General features: G+C 45.9%; 2 protein-coding genes across 2 annotated transcripts; one reads left to right on the forward strand and one right to left on the reverse strand.

Moving 5' to 3' along the window:
• Nucleotides 1-572: 572 nt before the first annotated feature.
• On the forward strand, nt 573-6,130 carry enpp4 (ectonucleotide pyrophosphatase/phosphodiesterase 4). The gene is made up of 8 exons (XM_031852433.1): nt 573-740; nt 1,788-2,025; nt 2,149-2,445; nt 2,551-2,655; nt 2,878-3,076; nt 3,179-3,352; nt 3,439-3,708; nt 3,792-6,130. The coding sequence occupies exons 2-8, from the start codon at nt 1,789-1,791 to the stop codon at nt 3,890-3,892; spliced, it is 1,383 nt and encodes a 460-aa protein (XP_031708293.1). The 5' UTR covers nt 573-740; nt 1,788; the 3' UTR covers nt 3,893-6,130.
• A 641-nt stretch (nt 6,131-6,771) lies between these two features.
• xkr6a (XK, Kell blood group complex subunit-related family, member 6a) lies at nt 6,772-20,401 on the reverse strand. Its single transcript, XM_031851862.1, has 4 exons — nt 19,229-20,401; nt 14,977-15,173; nt 13,907-14,324; nt 6,772-13,770 (listed from the first exon to the last, which is right to left on the reverse strand). Exons 1-4 carry the CDS (start codon nt 19,810-19,812, stop codon nt 13,263-13,265), a joined length of 1,707 nt encoding a protein of 568 aa, XP_031707722.1. The 5' UTR covers nt 19,813-20,401; the 3' UTR covers nt 6,772-13,262.
• Between the last annotated feature and the right edge of the window lie 3,211 nt (nt 20,402-23,612).

Consider the following 23,612-nt stretch of genomic DNA (forward strand, 5'->3'; position numbering starts at 1 on the left):
ATATTGCCTGCCTGACAAATTGCAATACAATGCTTGAATGTAAAGGGGTATTGTGTACTAGCTGGTCATGCACTAATTCACCACAATATATTTTCACAGAAGCATTTTTAACGATTTTATTGATTGGATGAAGACTGGGGGCATAATATCTGGCTATTCTAATCCTAATTCAATTTATGTAATGAAATGAAATGTTTAAAAATCAGCTTTTAAACATTTCATTCAACCACATACTTGTCCCGCCCCCCCTTCAACGAATCTGAACGCTGATTCGTTGCTTGAACTGCCAAATTTGTGAGGCGTCCCCTCAATTCTTACGTCAAGGTGGCCACAACATGAGCAGAGTGCGGCCAATTTGTACGTCAAAATAAAAGCCGTGTGTTTTTTCAAACTCTAAATAAATTTATTCGTATGCATCACAGGATTTCTATTCACAATATAATAGAATTTGAGTTGCTAATTATACGGAAAACGAAACTATAGATGGCAAAAAATAGCATTTCTTTGTATCACGGCGTGCGGCATTTCGAAGAGGTATTTATTTTGAAATACGTTGCCGGAAGTGTCGGAAACAATCTTACCTAGCTAGACAACGTCCCCGCGTTTCGTTTGTTTTGAGGAAGTCAAGTGACGATGTTGCTGCGAAAGTAGACTGAAGGAGAAAGTTAACAACATTATACAGTTAACAGTATTCAACGAAACTGTCTGGAAGACAACTGGCTGTCAGCCCCCTTTTACAGGTAGCGTTATACATTAAACTGTTATAGCGTTACGTGAACGCTGTAACATTAGCAAGCTAGTATATGCTATGCGTGCAGCTAACCGGTTTGTCCGCTGATAGTATTTCAGTATTTCTTGCGCCATTATTCCTTTGACTTCTGCATTGTTTTAAGCATTTATTAATGTGATTATTAGAGGCGTGTATATGGTATTTTTCGTGACAAACGTGGACTTCCTGGTTGTGGTTTGACCTCTCCTTTTCTCTTTCTAACCTCACAAGAGAGACTCAGTGCCTCTCTTGTCTTCCAGCTGTATCCAATGTTTGTTTGTCAATCTAATTTCTTCACATTTGCTCCAATTTCACGCATCTCTGAGATCACAGCATGAGATCTTGGCTTTCGGAAATTACTTCACTGACTCCCTCAGTTCAGAAAGAAAATAAGAAAACCGGATTGACAGAAAGCGAGCGGAAAAGGATGAGAGTGTTTGGGGGGGAATTAAATTACAGGCCAAATCGTGTGTAAAATAGGCTGTTTGCAATCCTGCAGTCACGTCCTTGTAATTAAAATACACCTTTTAACTGGTATGCTTGTGTCGTTGAGGATCTGAAACGTGCTGCTGTCTCAGCAGCACTCTGAGAATGAGCATATGAGCCAAATGTGTCTGTTTTTAGTCCTCTGTAACCTTGTTTCCGCAGTCACAATCGTGTCAGTTGACTTGTAGTTTGATGCATATGAAACAGGATGTTGAGTGAGAAGAGGTATGGTGACTGAAAAAGTTGGATCGGTGAAGAAGGGAAGGAACCAAATCCTATTTTTGGCTTCACTTTCTCTGTGGGCTTCTGTGTGTCAGAATTATGATGGTCATCATCATTGTGCTCAGTTCCTTTTTATTCTCTTTCAGTTTAGCCACGTGAAATTGACTTTCAGATCTTTTTTATCATTACATTACATTACAGTCATTTAGCAGACGCTTTTATCGTTTTTTTGTAGACGGTCTTCTGTGTAAGCGCACCATCCAGTCACACGGAATTGTAAGAGAACCCATTTTCCTTCACGTCTTCTCAGGATGTTACTGAAAGTGCTGCTGGGCCTCCTGTGTGGCGTCGGGGCCTCGGGCGCGGGAAACAGCACGGCTCGGCAGGGCCCTCCGCCGCTGCTGCTGGTGTCATTCGACGGCTTCCGCGCCGACTACCTGCGGCGGTTCCCCATGCCCAACCTGAAGCTCCTGTACAGTCAGGGGGTCCTGGTGGAGCAGCTCACCAACGTCTTCATCACCAAGACGTTTCCCAACCACTACAGCCTGGTAACCCCTGCGGCTTGTTTTGATTGTGTGGCACAACTACATTTTAAGCAGACTGAACCAATTAAGTCTCAACAAGATAGACATGAATAGAAGATGACAAACCAAGAATCTTCTCCTCTCCAGGTGACGGGGCTGTACGCCGAGTCCCACGGCATCCTGGCCAACAACATGTACGACCCTGTCATCCACAAGCACTTCCACGCCGGCGTCAACGACACCGACCCGGTGTGGTGGAGCAAGGCGCGGCCCATCTGGATCACGGCGCTGGACTCCGGCTACAAGACGGCGGCCGCGATGTGGCCCGGCTCCGACGTGGCCTTCGGCAACCGCACGGCGTCGCACTTCCAGTCCTACGACCGCCACGTGACGTTCCGACAGCGGCTGGGGAACGTGACGCAGTGGATGCTGGGAGATGGAAAGGTAGGAAAGCATACTTCTTCTGTTTGCCTGACGGTGTCTTTCAAGGTTTCCATCCCGCCTATTTTTTGCCATTGACATCCTGTACCACACACTCTATTCCACCAGGAGGAAGGAGCTATATTCGCAGCGCTTTACTGGGAGGAGCCGGACCAGTCGGGTCACATATTCGGCCCGGACAACGACACTGCCATGAGCCAAGTGCTGAAGGAGGTACTGTCCTTTTTTTTGCTTAAAATCTCAGAGAAGCTCACTTAACCACAACACAAAATGTTCCTGAAATCTTCTGCTCTGAACTAAAATGTATTTGTTGGAAGCATCATTTTGTCATCCTTATAATAAAAAGACTAGATTCGTACAGAGCTCCCCTACACTTCAGGTTTTGCTCAACGTAAACCGGTACTGACAGCCGCGTGTCCGCTCGTGTGCGACCAGGTTGACGACAACATCGGCCTACTGATCTCGGAGCTGCGCCGCACCGGCCTCTGGGGTCGCGTCAACGTCCTGGTGACCAGCGACCACGGCATGGCCCAGTGCTCGGCCGAGCGCCTCATACGGCTGGACAACTGCCTCCACCCCGACAGCTACACGCTGGTGGACCTCTCGCCGGTCACGGCCCTCATCCCGCACCAAGGTAACCGGGCCCACGCGAGATGAAAGGGCCTGCGTACGAACATGCGGCCGGCGGTGGACATTTACTCACACAAACGCCTCTTTCTGTGCATGTGCTTTGCAGACCCGGAGGCCATCTGCACCTTGCTGAATATGTGCCACCCCCACATGAGGGCGTATTTGAAGTCGGCCATCCCCGACAGGCTGCACTACCGGAACAACGAGCGCATCCAGCCGATCATAGCGATCGCCGACGAGGGCTGGACCATAGTGCAGCGAGGGAACGAGCTGCCGCACTGTACGTTTAATCATTGTTTTCCTCTTTACTGTGATAGCCCGACATTTGATCCCCTTCACCCACCGCTCTCCTTCTGTCCCCTCCAGTGGGCAACCACGGCTACGACAACTCCCTACCCAGCATGCACCCCTTCATGGCGGCGGCGGGGCCCAGCTTCCGCGAGGGCTATCGGATCAGCGGCCTGCAGAGCGTGGACATCTACCCGCTCATGTGCCACCTGCTGTCGGTGCCCCCGCAGCCCAACAACGGCAGCCTGAACCAGGCCCGGTGCCTGCTGGCCACCGAGACCTGCTGGGAGGTCCCTCTGGTGGTTGGCATGGTGGTGGCCGTCCTGCTGGTGCTCACCGCGATCACTGGTGAGTCCGAAATGACTCGAGTGTGATAAGTTAAAATCAACAGGTTTGTTTGAGCTCTACTAACACGACCTGTTGCTCTTCAGTTCTGTTCAGGTTCCTGAGGTACCGCCGCCCGTCAGGCTCCCGGCCCTTCCAGAGGCTGCAGGTTGATGACGACGACGACGACGAGCCCCTGTTGGAGTAAACCGATCCCATCCGGGCTCTCCAGAGGTACTTCACATGATGCGCTTTACTCACCGAGGCCCCCGGCTGTCACTCAGTGTGTGTGTTGTTCATGTGGCCATAAACAGTAGAAAGGTTGTTTTAAATACGTTCAGGCCCACTGACACCCGCTGGGCAGTCGTTCACTGCTGTGAACACTGTTCATAACTTCATAAGACTTGAAACCAGCTCTGAGGAAATATTGAAACCTTTTTTTGGTGGTAGGTTGAACATTGAGATTAATCATTTTATTCTGGGAGAAAAAGAGGACTTTTGTTTAAGATTAAGAGATTTATTATTTATTCTTCTGCGGTAATTGTTTATAGAAATCTTTATTTTGTATGTGTGGATTTCACTTTTCTTTTGTACTTGTGTTGTTACTTTTGGTCAGCAGAGGGAGCCAGTAGACTGAGATTTATATTGCGTCTCACTGAGATCCTGTTTGTCTTGAAGCGTGAAAGATTGTTCGCTGGAAATCTTGTGATGGTGTTTCTGCGTGTGCTGTTACTGTTTTGGTTTATTTGTTTATTTATTTGTTACACTGATAACCTGAGTCTCAAGTGATCCAAAAAAAAAAAACTTGGATTCTCCTTTTATCCATCCTTAACTAAAATTTCACATCTGACTTGATGTATTTTTACTAATGAATTATAGTGTGAGAGGTAACAACAAACGGTGAAGTGGAAGGGTGTTTTGAAGAGAGTGTTTTCTATGCAAATTCTTCAGTAAGTGTCTGTTTCAGGTATCTATTCTGTACTTAAGCATGTATTCTAGTGATACCAAAGACCGTTGTTAAGATGCACAATAGACGCTCCAAGTAGATGTGCAACATAGGTTTTTTTACAGAGGGATTTGCTTCATAAAATTTAAAGCAGTTCAATGAATTTTATTCGCATCATGCGGGGCGGTAACTTACTGGATCAGCTGGATGTTAGTAGCACAAGATGAAACTCAAGGAATAATAAATATTTCAGAGCACCTTCTTCTTCTTAATCTTGCTGATGCTTACTGATGCCTCTTTTCTCACTATCATCAAATCCCACGCACGAAAAGACCAAAACAAACGATGAATGTTTCCGCTAACGAGTACGGTGTGTGTATCGAAGCCATATAAATCCTTTTGCGCTGTGCCGTAGAGCTCCATTGTTATTAAAAACACATCACTGAGCCGCACTGTTCCTCAATTTGTTTTGACTCAATCCCACACAAACCGTCCTGCTGCCCCAAATACTCACGAGAGCAAATGTGTATTCATCCACGGCTAAAAGTAGACCCTAACAAATGCACTATTTTCTCCTTTTTTGAGGAATGTTTGCTCAAAACTACAGTGCCCAGCTGATTCAGGAGATTATTAGTGAGTTTATCATGAGTGCCGCCAACAGGACAGGGATGAGATTTTCATGGGATTTATTAAAAATAACTCAACTTTAGAATATCTCCAGCCTCATCTTTTAATGCAGCTGCTCGCATGCTTCCGGCCACGTATTTAGTGATATGTATATAGTGTCCATGCATCTATTCATGTGTGTAAGTATGCGTTTTTGCTGCTGAAGTGAAGAGGAACAATTTCATGTCTAAACTTTTGATATTTATGGGTGTTTGTGGTCTTTTAATGCTACATGTAAGTTGAGTCTTTGCACTCTATGCTGTGTTCCATCCATAAAGTTACTCTTTTTAGTTTTCTTGTCATAAAAGCTGGTAAAACTTCGGCACAATCCTGCCTGGCCTGTATAGAGATTCCTGTGAAATGACAATTTTTGAAAACAAATAAAGTTAATTGAAAATGTGAAGTTTCTTTTTTTTACAATAAGTGTCCCTACATGGAAAGAAAAAGCGACACACATTTGGAAAAATTCATTTATATTCCTTTATATATATTTTTTTTCTCCATCGCAGTCACAACATTACAATGTAATAAAATGGTAAATATATAAAATCAAACTCAATACTGACGCATATACATTTCTGTATCGTGTTCAAAACCAAAATGAACTGCACATGTTTTCATTTATATAACTGTTTCACATCATTTAAAATCTGTCATAATTTCTATGTAGTCATCTGTATAATTGTAAATCTTTGTCTCTTCACAAATAAATAGACTTTATTTTCAGGAGGTATTGTAACAAAAATAACACATTTCCCAGCGCTGGCCACGTAGAGCCATTGAAAATATCATTCAACTCTTCCCCAGAATGCTTTAACGGTTATCGTAGACACGCAACACACGGACAAACAAGAGACACCAGATGTGCCGGCTTGTTTCGCTCCCGTTTCTTTTGCGGTTGGTCAGAAAACATTCGCTATGATTTCGGGAACCCGCCCCCCCCCAAAAAAAGACCAGAAGATTCCTGAATGGTGTTTTTTATGAGCTGAAGCAGGAGCGGTTTGAACACGGTCGATGACAGCAGCCATCATTTCTACAGTGAAGACAGGTGATTAGACAGACCCTGCTTTCATCAGAATAACAAAAACGGTGTGAGGTGTGTCCCTCTTTGAACATTTCCTTCCTTAAGTTTGAAATATGTGCTTATGTATTGAACTGTTTGGCATGTAGCTGCATGCTGCAAATAGGACCATTGCATCAAGTTATTTAATCACGCCCAAAGTCAAAAATGTCCATCTTAACAAATATGACTACTAAATTGCTCTTTTACTTTGTTTTTTCTCAAAAGTTGGTTCCCAAAAAATGGTTTTGAGAGGTTTTTCTCTTTAGATTTCTGCCTACACCCCAATACAGTGGAGGTGAATGGAATTTACCTTTATTTCACAGTATTAAAAAAAATGTATATTTTAAAAAACAGTTTGACAAATTTAAAAAATACACTTATTTGCTTTCTTGCTGAGAGTTAGACAAGAAGATTGATACCACACTCATTGATGTACACTAAATATGAAGCTAGAGCCAGGAGACGGTTAGCTTAGCATAATGACTGGAAGTAAGGGGAAATAGAGAGCGGAATCGAGCTGGATTTGTCCGAAGTTAAAAATGTTGGAAAGAGCTAGCTTGGCCAAAGTGTCAACTTTGTAACGAGCCAAGCTGGCTCCTTCCCACGTTTTTAAACTTTCGAACACAGCTAGCTAGCTTCTGGTCTTTGTGCTAAGCTAAGCGAGTCAGCTGCTGGCTTCAGCTTCATTTAAAGCATACAAATATGGAAGTGGTGAATATTCTTATTTTTTTAACACAAAATAAGAGGGGTCAAAATGGACATTTTGGTACTCTGAATGAATAAATAAATTGACTTCTTCACTCATCATTGATGGTCTCTCTTTGCAGAACAATTACAAACTATTTGTTGTGTTTATCAGGAATGTGAGAGACAAATATTACATCCGTTCGTCCTAATCGCTCTTCCAGAGAAAGGGAGCCAAAGCTTGGTTGCGCCTCCCAACACGTCATTCTGCCTACAGATCTAATACCAGTGTGCTTATACTCGAGACAACACAATGGCACGGACTCCTACGAAAAACACAGTTTCCAGTCTTCTCCCGTCTTACATTCTGGATATTTATAAAGAACATTTACTATCGGTACATTTTGAAAGAGCCATCTAACCAACTCATCGAACATAGATCCAACTGAGGGGGATTACCAGAAAAAGGTATTTACAATCAAAATGCCAACCACGAGAAAATAAAAGGTACTTTTGCACATCGAAATCTCAAAAGCTACTTTTTTTTTTTTTTTTCCAAGCTGAAGAACACAGTAGAAAAGCATGGCCCCGACAAAATAAAAGCTCATGGTACATCTTATAGATACATCATCCACGTTAAGGTTTAGTTCGACCCTGCCCTGTGCTTATAGTATCCACACCTGAGTCAAACCGCTGAAATCACTCCTGACGCTTTCCCCAAAAAGAACGGATTTCAGCTGTCGTTGGACTCGGATCTGGTCAAAACTGGTCTGAGATCAGAAACAGCTTAGCGTCTGGCTCTCCAGTTCTACAGAACCATGACGAGTAATGATAATTTCACAGCTCCGGACCAAGCAAAAACTTTGGCGAAAAAAAAAAAAAGCATATGAAGCATCACGGACACAAGGCACTCACACACACATGCACACACACACACAGCCTAACCACAGGCCTCATATGCTTTGCAGACCCTGATACTGGAACATTTACATGTTTATCCAAAGAACAACAAAAAAATAACTTTCTGGTTTTACGTTTCACAATCGGATGCACATACCTCCTTGCATCCTTCCTTGTTATTCCCTAAAGATACATTACAGTGCCCCCCCCCCCCCCCCCCCCCCCCTCTGCCCCAGACCAATTTCAACCCATCAACAGACAAACTCGATGGAGAAAAATGTAAATTAACTCCATAGAAAGGATATGCAAGATTACCAAAATCATCACAGACATATGTAAAAAGTCAACTCATGATATATCACGCGTTTGCATTGTTGCACATTAACACTTCCTGGTTTCTTCTCCTCTTATTAGTAAACAAAGACAAAAGGCGATACAATTACAAGGAATACACGAGAACAGTGATGTGGTTTTTTTTTTTTTTTTCGTAAAGGTTATTCAAGCCCAGAACCTCTCTGTCTGTAACCTTGCATAGCTGTAGATGTGTAGCCATACAATGACACCGACTGGATTCTTCCTACAGAGTGGGCCTGGCTAAGGCTCTGGGTTTTTGGGTGAAGTTTCATTTGGAGCGTGCAGACTCAACTGTAGAGTGTACATCATTTATTTTTACCAGATATGAAGGTTAGTGTGACATCAAAACAAAATGGAGACAGTAAGAAGGTATGACACCTGCAGTTTTGATTATGAGGCTACTGCCGAGTCTGAATGCCACACGTGAGAACTTCTGTGTAAAGAAGGAACTGTGTTTTTTTTTTTTTTTGGTTGTGTCAGACCTGATTTGCGTTGAACCTGATCTCTGATTGGCTGGAGCTCTGGGTGCAAAGGGGGCCACGGTTTTGGGTCAGAGGTCAGTGCGAGGGAGGGGGGGAAGCTAGTGGGACTGCAACCCAAAATAAGCTGACTCTTCAAACCTGTAAGCCTCTGCAGTGACCACGTGTTTCCTCAAAATCTAAGACATTCATGCAAGAAATTCACGATCTGAACAGAAAATGTCGCATCTTCGTGTTTTTTTCTCTGATTCCTGTGCTCGGACACATCTAAACCCATGCTTAATGTACAGTGCATGTCCACGTCAGAGTGTACCAAAAAAATAGCACCACCCTCCTAAAGTTAATCTTTAACCATGACTCGGGTATCTTAAAAAAAAAAAGAAGACTTGTCCATCTCCACTTCTGTCGAGCGGATAAGGCTTCGTTGCTTCTTCCTCAGAGACGGAGGGTGTTGCTGTTTTTCTTTCTCTACACTCTCAACGTGAGGAGACCCGGACTGACCGAATGACTCGATCAATCTGAACCTGAAACACTCTAAACATACCTGGCTAAATTCTTCACACCACTGTGACCATAACAATACAAAAAACATCCGTCTTTACTTGATAGCACCATATGAATATTGTTCCCAAATTATAAAGGGGTAAGGGATTATTGGACATTAGTGTGTGTGTGTGTGTGTTGAAGCGGTGAGGTAGGGACACATCCCATGTTGTTGCACTATTTCTCACTGTGTACTAAGCATATCTCCCTGCTGTGTGTGTGTGTGTGTGTGTGTGGGGGGGGGGGGGGACCCTGTGTGTTGTGAGCGTGTACACGAAGCACTTCTCCTAGCGTCGGAGACTTGCATAGCTTCTGCAGGAACCGGGAAGAGCAGTTGTCCGTTCGGACAGAGCCTTTTGGCACAGCCTTGGCGGACAACTGAAGGCAGTACTCAAGTTGCACCATAGAATTCAAAGAGACAATCTGCCCTTATTGCACCATAAGTACGTGTGTGGTGTGTGTGTGTGTTTTTCGTATTTGCACCATATGAAGTGGGATTAGCAGCCAATTGACTCCGTAGCTCGTTGCACCATATGAACACCGATGCTGCTGCTTCTGCTGCGCGTTCGCACCTACTGAATCTGGTTGGCAGCAAATTAACTGATTTGTCCTGTTTGTTGTTGGGTTTTTTTGTAAATCGGCTATAGCACCACAGAAAAATAATGTAAGCTCACTGTTCGTTCACGTTGGTCTAACTTAAAGGGATACGTCAACATTTTTTGGTGTTAGTCTCCTTTTTTTTTTTAAACGTTTGGCTGAAAAATGACACGGCTGCTACAAATTATTATTTTCATGGTTCATTAATCTGTTGAGCATTTTTTGGATTCATTATTTAGTCCTTAACAGAGGGCCGTACTCAATCAAAGTCTGTTTTTTGTCTTGGGGGGTCCTACTGATAGATTGCCTCAAGTGATGTCACTTGAGTCAGGGTCGGTTGGGGCTGAGGCTAACTACAGGTTTGAAAATTAAAATGATCCCCTCTACAGCCTACTCCTGATCTCTGATTGAGGCTAGCAGCTCGAGGAAATTAGCCTCTACTAGCATCACACACCGAAGTGTTGGTAGGTGAGTTGCATTGTGGATAATGTAGGCGGCAGGTTTTGATAAGAAACGGTATCAATTTTTTTTTTTTATCCACCGTTAGTCCGACAATGTTAAGAGTGCAATGCTAAATTGGTCGAGTGCTCTTCTAGATGATCATGATCCGTAAAGATTGGTGGGAACCACTGGTCCCAAATTTTAAAAAGGTCATCACCCATCTACACATCTGTTCCCACTTTCCTCATCAGCATCTCAGTTCGTTCCCTGCCAGACCATCAAAGTTGCTTTGTTGTTTCTCGCCATTTGCTTCTAAGTCTCTGATCCCTGTACCCTGTAATCCTATTGCCTGGAACCTCTACCTGGTTTTGGACTTTAGGTTTCCTGCCTGTAAGTGTATTTATAATCTAAATTTTTGCTTGATTACTGATTTATTTAATCATTATATTATATTAATTGTTGTCAGATAACTTTCTGTCAATCAACTACTCAAGTATTTGTTTCAGCATGAAAAAAACATTTTATATAACGGTCAATTTTACTGATTTAAAACAAATTTGCTTTCAACACGATTTCTTTCCTACAATTTGACACACCTTGACAAAAGAAAAATAAGCACCTGAAAATGTTGACGTCCCCCTTTTTTTAACTCTCTTTACCCGCTCTCAAATGCAACATCTTTCTCTTTCACATTCTCGATCCTCTTGGACAGCAGCTAATAATAACAAGAAGCCTGTGAGTGTTCATCTTTTCTAACCGCACCATCTGAAAGCGTCACATGGCTGTGTTTCACCTGCCCTACCACTGACATGGGACTGGAGAAAAGGCGCGGCGCGTTTTGGACGGCAAAAAAAACTTTTGCCGCATTCCAAACGCTTGTGTCTACTCGCCCGGTGTCGAGGCGGCCCCCCTGATGGCGTGTGGTTTGGGAAGCAACGTCCCCCGTCGACGGACTGATGACCGACATCTCGTGCTTTGTCGCCTGCCAATGTAGCAGCTTGGATCACAGGGATAAACAAACCAAAGAAATAAATAATGAGCCACACATCACAGCTCAGCCGTGGGTGGCTTCGGAGGAGTTGATATTGGACTCGTTACAGTAGGAGACGAGTCATTGAGAGGGTTGTGACGATTAACGACCAAAACTGTTTTGTGTCAGCTTCAGTGGCAGCACCCTGTTAGCGTGAGACCAACATAATTAAGACTTCACACGAAAATGTGGTAGACACAGTTCAAAAGTAATTAGCCTTGCATTACCTAGCAAGGTAAACCGACAGAGTAGCTGAAGAAAATCTAACCTCCCGACATAACAGGGAATGATGGAGATGAACTGTTAGACCCCTAGATGGCATACTTGTTAGTATGTGCTGCCTTATGCCTCTTGCATTGGGGAATATTTATGATATAACCATACATAAGTAACACTGAAAACCTCAGCAGCCTGTCACACGTATTCCGCCAACATGGGAATTCATCTGTAAGATGATGGTGCCACTGTGTTTTTTGGGATTCTTCTGTTTCACTTTAAAACTGGAACATTTTGGAGTCTCCATAAGAACGGTAGCATTAATATCATATTTAGCTCTCGTTCCATGCTAACACCATAGCATACACGCTTGTGAGTGTGAGAGAGAGTAACAGTCCTCTTGGCAATAAAAAGATAATTTCTTTAACACGTGGCCTGTAGATTGGTAACGTTTAAAGCTGTCTCAGCTAATATCTCAGCTATCTCACTGAGTTTAGCCGATGTAGCAAGTTTTTTTTTTGGCACAGAACATTTTTATTTGCACAGTTTCACATTGACAGCCATTCAGAAACAGGAACATGACATTGTTTTAGAGGTCTTATTTTGAGCTGCTTTGACTTCTCCTGTTCTCACTTTTGGAGTTAATGTTGCTAACTGTCGTCATGTATCGTGTATGCTTTAGTGTTAGCATTCTTAAAGAAATAGTTTTAGAAAATGCGCTTATTGTCTTTCTGGCTGAGGGATGATACCTCTCCTTTCTTTAATTTCAAACATAGCAAAGCTAGCTGATTCCCTCAGCTCTGCTAATGGACTCCTGACTCCAGCTCCATGTTTACGGTGCAGACATGAGAGCGAAACATAACTAACTCTGGCAAGTAAACAAATATGTGTATTTCCTAAAATGTCAAACCATTCCTGTAGCGCAAACTTTGAGTGAAATTTGGAATTTGCTTGAGTGTGTGTCTCTGTCTCCATCTTTCCCATCATGCTCTGCTACTCTCCCTGATAACCTTGTCAACATACCTCCAAAAACGATTTGTCCAACTGCTTTGTCCCCAGTCGACAACAACGTCACGGTACATAAAAAACATCCCTTCTATACATAGAAAATATATACACTACCTTTTGACTAGACTAACGACGACATGTTCACAAATTCCTTAGTGACGTTCTTACTTTGTGTCACACCTTTTTATTCTACTGAAACCCGTGGAAGTGCGAGCGACACAACGTAAACGGCATGCGGTGGTCCAAGACTCCTATGTGAAGCCGCGCTCCTTTTTCTATTTTTAGTTCACAGCTCAGCACGAACGTGTGGTATTAATTCACTGAGACCAGATGAAGAGTGGACAGAGGAGTTGGAAATAGAGCGTCAGAAGGATGAGCAAGGAAGGAGATGGACTCGCGCTGAAGCAGCTTGTTGAGTCATGGCAATGGGACTCGCAGGTTGTGGTGCCCGCAAGGAATGTGTGTGAATATGTGTGTGTGTGTGTGTGCATAAAAGTGTGACTGATTACTTTTATGTCTGTGTGCTTACATCAAGTACGATGTTGTGCGTCTGAATCTTCTCTAAATCTGAACATCCATGTGTACGTACATGTTTTTTTAGGGTGCACATGTGCTTATGTGTGCTGATGTTTGTGTGTTGACTTGTGTGTGTCAGAATGAGGACTCATACTGCAACAGTTCATACAGCAGGGGTCCGTCACGGTAGCGAATGCCCACAGCGGCCGGCGTTATGTACTGCAGGATGTTTATAGTCCTCCGCAGGCGCCTGTCTACGTAGTGTGCGTCCCACGCTGGGTAACGCTTCCTGGGCATGTCGATTTTTATGAGCGGGCCCTCGGCCTTGGAGGTGAGGATGGGCGCCGACCTCACCTGGAAGACGGGAAGACACGTCTCGGCCACATCCTCGTCCGTCTCGGACTTGGCCATGTGGGCCGGGGTGGGCGGGGCGGTGGGCGGGGCCGACGGGGGGAGGGGGAGACCCCAGAGCAGCTGGGCGCAGCAGGACGAGGCGGGGCTCGGCTGGAGGTGGGAGGTGGCGGGGTGCAGGAAGCCGTAGTACAGCAGCATGACCAGGACGCCGCCGGCGAACGTCAGGTAGACGCCACACAGCGCTGGGACGGCGTAGGAGTCAGTCAACACTGGGTCCCTATAGGTGTACCTTTTAGGATGGTGGCGACAGACAGGGTTCAATTCAGGTGTCTACTTGTACTAATGCTATAACTTTTTAAATTTTGATTAAACATGATATTGTATTAGTTGCATCCAGGTTCAAGATGCAAGGAAATGCAACTCACCACAGTCCAGTCAGGATGGTGTTCTCGGCCAACACCACAATGTAGTACGCCACCATTCTGTACCGCGTCCGGCCCTCCTTCACGTTGAACCAGCAGAAGATGTAGACGATGCCGACCACCATGTTGAAGAGCACCTCCTCCCACTTGGACATGCAGAAGTCGGTGCCTCCGTGCACCACCCAGAAGGCCATGGCGCACCAGTGGACCACAACAAAGATGCCGAAGTAGATGTGGAAGAGGGAGGCGAAGAGGGCGAGCGAGAGGACGCGTGACGAGATGGTGAAGAGGCGCCAGAAGAGGTGCAGCAGCGCCCCGCGGTAGCTCATGCTGCGCTGGTCGTCACGGGAATCCCGCAGCAGCTTGTGGTAGGAGGCCAGGACCCAAGCGAGAGACAGGAGGGAGCCCAGCGAGGAGATGCCTATAGAGAGTCAGAGGAGGGTCACAGAAGGCGAAAACAGAGAACAGAGGTGGCTGATGATGTGGGTACTTTTTATTTCTGTGTGACTCAATCAGAACAAAGTAGAATCAAGTTTTCATGGTTCGTGAAACAAAAAGCACACAAATTTCATTATGAGTCAGCTGGGGTGTTTTGTGTAACAATGTAAGCGCATCCTTAAATACAGCAGTGTGTGACGCAACAAACATTTGGTAATGGCACTGAATGGTATGAGCCTGAAACTGTTATTTTGAATGTCCCAGCTGCTGTGTGCATCCGCCCCCTGTACTAGTCACATATTTGCATAAAAGTAGAAGGTGTCCCTAAACTCCAGAGGCATAGGGATGAATAACACCAGTGGGTGGCCGCCTAGATGATACATGTTCTGGATGAATAAGGAAGAGTAGGCCGATGGAGTTCGGCTAGCACGTCCCCCGGACACCTATGATTGCACTTTTTTTCTAGGACTACCAGAACCAAAAGCACTGAAAACTGCACCATCTGCAGCCACAAATTACTGAGCATGATGTGTGCACATTCCTAATTACTGTTTGTGCAGCTGTTACTGTATGTGCTTTGTGGTCTACATGAAAACAGGGCGTTGTGTTTTTGGTAAATGTGTCCATCCACCCACACTGCAGCGTCTCGGCCCGGTTCTCCTGGATCATGATGCAGAGCTGCAGGACCAGCTGAGGTGCGGACTCCAGGAAGGTCTCCAGCAGCCGCAGCATGTTGACGTCCGCGTACTCGAACATCATGGCCCAGTACCAGCGCCGCTGGTGCTCCTTCTGCCGACGCGACATGATGCCCAGGTACAGAGTCCTGATGTACCTGCAGGGGATCAGAGGTAAGAGCACTAATTATAAACGCATCATTTTTCGGCCCTATTGTTTTTTTTCCCTCAGTCATTTTTCATTTATTTTCTTTCTCACTACTTCCTGCGTTTTTCCTGCTTGTGACTTTACTTTTAAGATGCTCCCTTCTACTACTGCTATCATTAATTATTGATGAAATATTAATCGGATTATCCTACTCGATTAATCGATCATCAGAAAAGAAAAGAGCTACCATCAGCTTCTTTTTTGACAATCAATCGTTGCAAACATTTGCTTTTCTTCATCACATATGATAGTACCCTGAGTATCTTTTGGTCTGGGATGTTGGTTTGGATAAAAATAGCACCTTCATAAATGATTGTGGCCATTTTCACTCTTTCAGGAAAACTATCAACAGATTACTCAATAGTTGAAGCTCTAATGCGGCTACGATGTATAGCGCTATCGAACTTGTACTGTAAATATTTCTAGGTTTCATCACAGTCTGATCGTTGATGGAACATCTTTATGAACAAAGATGGAGGAAACTACAGTACATGTGGGTGGGATGTAGGCAGCGGTTTCCATTAAATCGCCCAAGGGCACTCACAGACTCTGTGTGGATGCATGTATGTGTTTATGTATGTACGTGCGCAAATCCTCCTGGTTCCCCGTGAGCGCATTACTAATACCCGTGCACGGGTGTCAACGTGTGTGTGCATGTACTCCTACATTATGCAGGAGTCTGCATGTGCGGCTCCATGTTTGAAACATATGAGCTTTATTCGCAAAACATAAATAATGCAGCATCCCTGGGAAAACGCCCACATGTGCATGCATGCCACTTCAGTCACATACCAGTCTGGCTTAATGCAGATGCCTGTGGGCGATCAATCATGGGAGGGCTTCTGGCTAATCAATGATCGAGTGGCACGTTGAGGAGGGAGTGTCTGCTACCTGGAAACTCCAATGTGGCCTGCATTATCATTCCCATACTTGGTTACAAGCACAAGCTTGTGGACCATGGACAACTTACGATGTAAATATTCTGGACGGACGAGCCAAAGTGCTTGTCCGGCGCCTGTGGGATAAACCTAGAGACTAAGATGATCCTGCGCTCTCAGAAGAACTCCTCAGGACTCAGAACACCTGGGTAGAGGAGCTCTTGAAACCCATAGTCGTCTATCACTGCAACATTCCAGCTCACATGGACCAGCCCAATGTCACCCATGAGGCTACTATCTTTTGGATCGCCTCCCAAGTTGCCAATCTGCGCACAGAGGAATCTCATGGCACGGGTAACTGGTCAAGGGTAGTCCTTCAAGGGTAATTGGTCAACGGTAATACCAAAAAGACCCACTCAGTGCCTTGGTTGGAGATCTGCGCTGAGCTTACTCCGCCAATTGGACGAACAGTGCTCGGGACGGATTCCTGAACGGTTCTATATTGGTTCAAATCGGACTCCTGCAGGTTTACGGTCTTTATCTGGACCCAGATTGCTGAGATCCAGGAGCTCACTGGCTAGCTCGGATGTTCACGTCAGGACTGTAGAAGTCAATATTAAAGACTAAACACGACCAGTTAGCAAGTTCTTTGTGCTTCCTGAACTTCCAGATGACAGCGCTCCCTCATGACAGCATCGTTACTGGTGGCCCTTTTTAATAATAAGCACATTTGCAAATGTGGGTGCGGTTCACATCAGGTCTGGCTTAATGCAGAGGCAGGGCAATACCAATCATGGGAGCCGCTCCTGGCTAATCAACAATCCAGAGGCACGGTGAGGAAAGAGGAGAGTTTCTGCTGCATGAAACCTCTTTATCCTTTCCATACTTTGGCACATGACACACGACTATGTGTGGTCTGATGACACGGTACGTTTTAAACATCTGGAAAATGGACGGTACAGAGTTCATTGGTTATGGACATATTTTCCTCTTGTCCATACAATATGCATGCCTATACGTTTGATTTGCTGCGCTGTATGTTATTGAGTTACCATGACATGATTTTATTTATTTTGTTTTGCTATAATTTTATTTTATTAACGTTTTACCATGATCAATTTATTCAGTTTTGCATTTAATTTTTGTTATTTTCTCTACTTAATTTGGTCTCTTCGGCGTCTCTCCATTTTCGTCTCGTCAATTATTTGTAAAGCACTTTGAATTGCGTTTGATTTGTTTGAAAGGTGCTACACAAATAAACATGCTTGAGTGACTTATTGATTATCCACCCTGACTTCCTGTGTTTAGATCAGGGGTGAGGGGCCATCCCATATATTCCAACCTATTCTTATTATCCTAGTCTTCAGATACGTGAAAGCTTCTAACCAAACCATTTTAATTAAAGCCAAATGAGTGGATTATACAGCTTTAAGATAACACACAAACACCAAAATTATGTTTGTCCTTGACTCAAGAACAATGAAGGATAAATAACCAGCATCGTTTGTTTGGCTTTTCAAAAAAATCTGTTAACAGGAAGTCCTAGTATTCAGGGTAAGGATTGAGGCTTTACTGCGCAGCGTAGACACTTCAAACCTACCGAATACAGTAGATCTTCATCCCCTCTACTCTCACTCCTCTTGCTCTTTTTTCTACTCTCCTCCCCCCAGTTTACGTGTTGTGTATGTGCAACCTTTTCTCCCTCCTCCTCCTTCCCCACCCCTCCTTCCCCCCACAGCCTCTCCATCTCTAAGTGATCCGTCTCAATCAGGCCGTACCATTTCGTCAGCCACAAACATCCCCACTCCCTCCTCCATCTTCTTCTTCCTCCATCTCCTTCTCCTGCCCCTCCACGTGGGAGAGTCCATTCCGCAGGCTGAGGGGGACGACTACTGGGTGGGGTGCATGGAGGTAGAGGTTTGCATGTGTCCGTGTGTGTATACGCGAGGGCCGATTTTAAACCTACAACCACAGAGAGGCCGAGGCAGAGGAGCTGAGTAGCACAGCAGGAGGTCAACACACACACACTCATCACTCTACTCTCCCTGCTGACCGCCCAGAGGCAAGTGGACACCATTAAGGAGTCTTCTTAGAGAGAGGGGAGGGGAAGGGAATGAGAGTAAACGCTGTCCTTGCATAGAGGGCTAGGAGGGAGACAAACAGTGCACTACTGCTACTACTGCTACTACTGCTAGTACTGCTAGTACTGCTTCTGTTAAAACTACACAAACAAGTATGTTAAATAAGACGTGCGTCTGTATAAGAGCAAAAGGGTCCATGTGTGTTTCTGGTTTTTCCCGCCAGTGCTTTTAGCACCACAATTAGCACCTACCCCTGTCCAACTGCGTGTGTGTGTGTGTGTGTGTGTGTGAGTGTGTGAGAGAGAGAGAGATTGAGAGAGAGATGTGTAGCCAGAAGCGCAGATGCTCTCCCTCTTTGTACTCTCCATGCATGCTGACACTCACAGGAAGGGCCATGACACCGTTTTTCCACTGGTCTCACACACACAAGAGCATGCACACACGCAAACACAGATTCACACTTACACAAATATGCACACATGCACACAGACCCAACTTCTCTGTTCTTCAACTAAAGCGAAGGACCCCTGACTGGGACGCTGTCCATGGTGCTGAAAATTACACTGTGGATTGAGGGCACAGTGTGTCAGTGACTTACATTCTGCTTTTTTATTTCCCCCCCCCCCCCCCAACTAGAGATTGTACAGTATGAGTTGCAGAATTCACTTTTCATACGGTGACCCCAAAAAAAAAGAACAGAAACTTAGATCACTGTGTCTCATGACTGCCTTTTCTGTGTCTGCCCCCCCTCACTGCCTCTCTGACTGTCTCTCTTTATCGGCTAACTGTCTGTCATTCCCAGATAGTAAGTGAAGCGCTGGGGGGGGGAGCCTTTCCTTGTCCTCCTCTTGCTCTTCCTCTCTTGCCTGTCAGTGTGAAGCAAGCTTTGCCTTCTTCCAGCTACATCGGGTAGACACCACTCAACCCATTAAGTGTGCGTGTGAGAAAAAGCTTGTGTGAGAGAGAGGGAAAAGGGGGAGGGAGTGTGGTGACAGATTAGGATCAGGTGTGTGTTGTTGTTTGTGACCCCCCCTCCCCCACCTTACCTCCACACTTGTCCCAGCTGGAGGATGTGTATGGTGGCCTGCCACAGCCAGATGGTGGCCAGCTGCAGGCGGTCCCTGCCAGGATACAGGCACCCCAGAGCCACCGCGCCCCGCTTGGTCAGCCCCTCCACCTCCCCGAGCCCCCCGCCGGTGTAGTCCTGCACGAACCAGCGAAAGCTCAGAATCTGCACCAGCACGGACGGCACCAGCACAAAGAAGAGCGTGAGGCCGAACCAGAGGTAGTCCTGCCTCTGGTAGTACTCGTTCGCCAGGCACAGGTCCGTACCAACGTCCCAGAAGAAGACGATGAGGGCAAAGATGATCCAGAGGCAGTCCAGCCACAGCTGCTCGCGGGGCGGGCAGTGAGTCTCCCGGATACCGAGCCCTCCTGCGTGCTGGACCCCGCCGAGAGAGCCGAGGCAGGCTGAGCGGCAGCCCCAGTAGCAAGCGGAGGTGCGGCAGCACTGGCAGATGTGGATCGCGGCGGAGTCCATCGGCTCCTCGCCGTCAACATCGTACAGCTGCGCGAAACCGCCGCTGCCGTACCCGACCCCGGCTTTGCTGCCGTCCGACTGCGCGGCCATGTTCCCCTTCCCGCTCCTGCCCTCCTGCGAAATGCACGACAACCGCACCGTGGTGCTTTCTCGCGGGGCGCGGATTTCACGTCACTTCCCAGATACCTGCTGTCCCCTTCGCTCTCGCGCAGCGGCGACTGCTGTGTCTCTTTCCCGCTCGGGGCGCAAGGAGCCATCAGAGCCAGTGGCCGCGCGACGGCGGATCCCCTTCTTCCTCGTCCAGTCGGGACACCGCCACCGGGCGCTCGCGAGCAGCAGTAGAATCCTTACCCGTTCTAGTCCAGCAGCCCTGAATCATCCCGTCCTGCGCACGCGGTCATCTAGGACGGGGGGAGGCTATGACGTAATGCATCTCCCGCTGTTCTTAAGACGTGTGTGGATGTGTGTGTGTGTGTGTGGGGTGGGGGTGCGCACCGGACACTAGGAACCACGACTAGCGCTAATATAAACCTTCCCGTTCAGTCAACCGGAGGACCCCCGACTCCTGTCTCTCATCCAGCCCGCACTCCGGCTGCAGGTACCCGGCATCCGCTGCAGCCACCAATCCGCTCCTTTCCGCAGCTCCAGCCCCTCTGCAGCTCCAGCCTCAGCTCCTCACTTTCTCCCTCACACTCTCACTCCGCCCCCTACCGGATGAGGAACCTCAACCCAGAAGAACCCACGTGCGTCAGAATATATATATATATATATACATATACAAAATACACTGTATTGGAACAGGGTGGATTGCTTTCTAATGAAATCAGCTAGTTTTCTCCATAGGAGGGAAAATGAGATTTCCAGCGTCTGACATTCACCTCTCCATCATCATCCTTTCCTCCACCTTCCATACCCTCTCTCCCAATAATCCCCCTCCATCTATCCATCCATCTCTCTCTCTCTTTCTCTCTCTCCACGTCCCACCTCTCTCACACTCTCCATCTATCCCTCCAGTGGGCTGACTGCCCCGTGGCTCCGCCAGCCTAATCAACCGTCACATATGTGTGTGTGATCCCTGCAGGGAGATGGAGAGGGTTTAGGAATACGAGAAACTGGGATGGACTCTATGTGTGTGTTTGTGTGTGTGTGTGTGAGAGAGAAGAGTATAGGAACTAGGGAGTTAGAAAGCCGCGAGGCCGCGGATGGAGAAGAGGGATGGAGTTAGAGGACGGATGAAGGGAGCATGAGAGAGAGAGAGCGAAAGAGAAAAGATGATTCGAGCGGAAGCTGCTCCAAAGGGATGAAAAGATTGACAGGAAGAATGCACGAGAAAGAGAGAGGATGACTGGAAGATTTGAGGGAGAAAATGGGTGTGTCGGGGACGGAGGAGGGGGAAAAGGGGGATTAATCCACAAAATATGGAGATGACGAAGGAAGGAGGGATGATTTAGGGAAGTAAATGAGAGTGAGATTAGAAGCAATGTTTTTTTTTTATCATAGAGAAATAATAAAGGGCACTCAGTGAGTATTCCTATCAAACTGAAGTGGCATGCACAGCCCACATCTTAAACACGTGCATGCTCAGCCACCCTTCTCACGAGCGTGACACACACACACACACGCACACACGCGCCTAATTTACTTTGCCTAACCGCTCGCACACACACGCACACAGGCTCAGAAATATGCAAAGCACGTGCTGCATATCTTCATCGTGCACGCGTTTGCTCCTCGTTCTCAGAAGCATGTTTCTGTGCAAGCAATTGCACTTTATCTCTGTCTCTGTCTCTCTCTCTCTCTCTCCCTCTCTCTCTCTCTCTCTCTCTCTCTCTCTCTCTCTGTCCAGTTGCCTCCTGGTTGCCATGACGACCGCGGCTGGAGGATAGGGAGGCGATGGTTAAACATATGCGTATGTTTGTGTGTGACCCCTGACACTTGCACTTAATGCCAATAACACCAAATATGTCTGGGTAGATGTTTGGTGCACATTTCTTTTCATGAATTAAGAAAAAATGAAATCCTTAAAGTCAAGGGTGCACATTGTGTCACATCTGGGAAAACATGTAAATCCAAACTAATTGATCGAGGCTCAATATGCCACAAAAAAGCTTTTTTTTCAACAGTATTGGAGGGAAAACGTGTGAAATTATACAATGAATGTACAAAAAATGTCACTTACATGCAGTAAAAACCCAAACCTCCTCACATGAAGGATGCAGTCTCCACTGTGCAATATTTATCAGAAATGAATCCACCAAAACGCGAGAGGACTGGAGATGAAATGCTGCCTGATGATTTGGTTTAGTTCAACACAAAAGCTTATAAGCAGCGGCAGCAGCTCCTGGGTCAGCAGTAAGCCTCAAGAGATCGAAACAATCATCTCGTTCTGGGTTGTTGGAGTCGGGAAATGCAAATTAGGAGTAGCAACATGTGACTGTATGCAAAACCTTATAGGGAAGCTAAGCACACTGAAGATATAACTAATCGGGCGCGTTCATTTATTTTCTGCTCACAGAGGCGAAGTCTACTTTTATGCTTATTAGAGCTTTTTTGAGTGTGTGTTATTTGGGCTTCATTTTCAGGCACACAAATGCAGAGAGCCCCCAAATGTGGCCAACTGTTTCCAACCAAGTTGTTTTGGAGTTGGTTTATCGACAGCATCAGGCAGAAAATGTCTCTTTTCCAGGGTGTTACGAGAAGAGGATTATGAGAATAAACACACTTAAGCGTTGACGACTTTCTTGCTCCTTTTGGGTCAAGAAATACAGCGGGGATGGTAAAGGAGCTACCACGGGTTGCTCTCCACCGAAGGACCCTTTAAGGGTTTTGCCGCCACGGTCAAGTCGAGTCAAGACACGAGGAACACGAGCTACTGTGAACACAGGTTGAAAACATGTTGATGTCCAAGGCCCCGAAAGTGTTTACTGAGAAGCAAATAAAAACGGAGGCGCTTAATCGTGGCTTTGACTAAGTTATCTCACGGCCCTACGCACAGCCCTGGTGTCGGACTGACTCAGAGAAGTTAGCGCCAAACTGTGCCTCAGATGTCTGGTATCATTAATAATCAGCGTGAGCCAGTAATGAGTAGTATATATGCATCACTCTGCAGAGAGTCTCGGGCCTTTGCAGCGTACTGTACTGTGCGTGAAATTCAATTTATGTTAAAAAAAGAAAGAAAGATAGATTTATATATATGAAGTGCGAGGAGGAATAATGTTAGTTGTTTATTCGCCTGTGTCACTGACGGCAAATTAGCCGGCTTGTTATGACAGACAGTCGTGGGAGTTTCGGGGGAGTGAGAGGCTCGCTGCAAACAGACTGACTCTGAAAGCGATGGGAACATATTAGACTCCACAATCTGCTGGGGCGTAAATATTTTCACACTGCTGAGAATCACTTGGATCATTTAGGGCTGGAAAGCATGTTTGTGTCCAAACCGTCTGTTGCTCGCTGTCGGAGTTTGATCTCTGCGTTCTTTTTTGTTGCTTTGGTACATTTTGAGTTATTGCAGTTTATTTCTCTCGTTTGCCCATAAAAGAGTTGCAAAAAACGACTCCTGCCGCTATCAATCCCCAAGTGAGCATTTCGCAGTCCACCGAGAACCTCTAGTCTCCAAGTATATAAAAATTCTATGATGAAGTTAATACAGAAGAAGGCATGTGTGCATTGCTTCATCAACCAATAGCCAACTTTAGTGTTTTCTTCATTAAAATTCATGCCAAACCGAAGCTAATGTGTTCTATAACGCAACAGCATTTTTATTGTTTGTTTCCATTGTGTCTCGCTGACCTCTAGAGGTCATTCCAGGAAAATGAAAATCCAATATTTTATTGTATTGCATAACCAATGCATTCGGGGGTCCAAACACCTTTGTACCCAAGTGTGTCGCA

This window comes from Anarrhichthys ocellatus, unplaced genomic scaffold, assembly GCF_004355925.1.
Source record: "Anarrhichthys ocellatus isolate YVR2014 unplaced genomic scaffold, GSC_Weel_1.0 scaffold12, whole genome shotgun sequence".
In the NCBI taxonomy this organism is placed as follows: Eukaryota; Metazoa; Chordata; class Actinopteri; order Perciformes; family Anarhichadidae; genus Anarrhichthys; species Anarrhichthys ocellatus.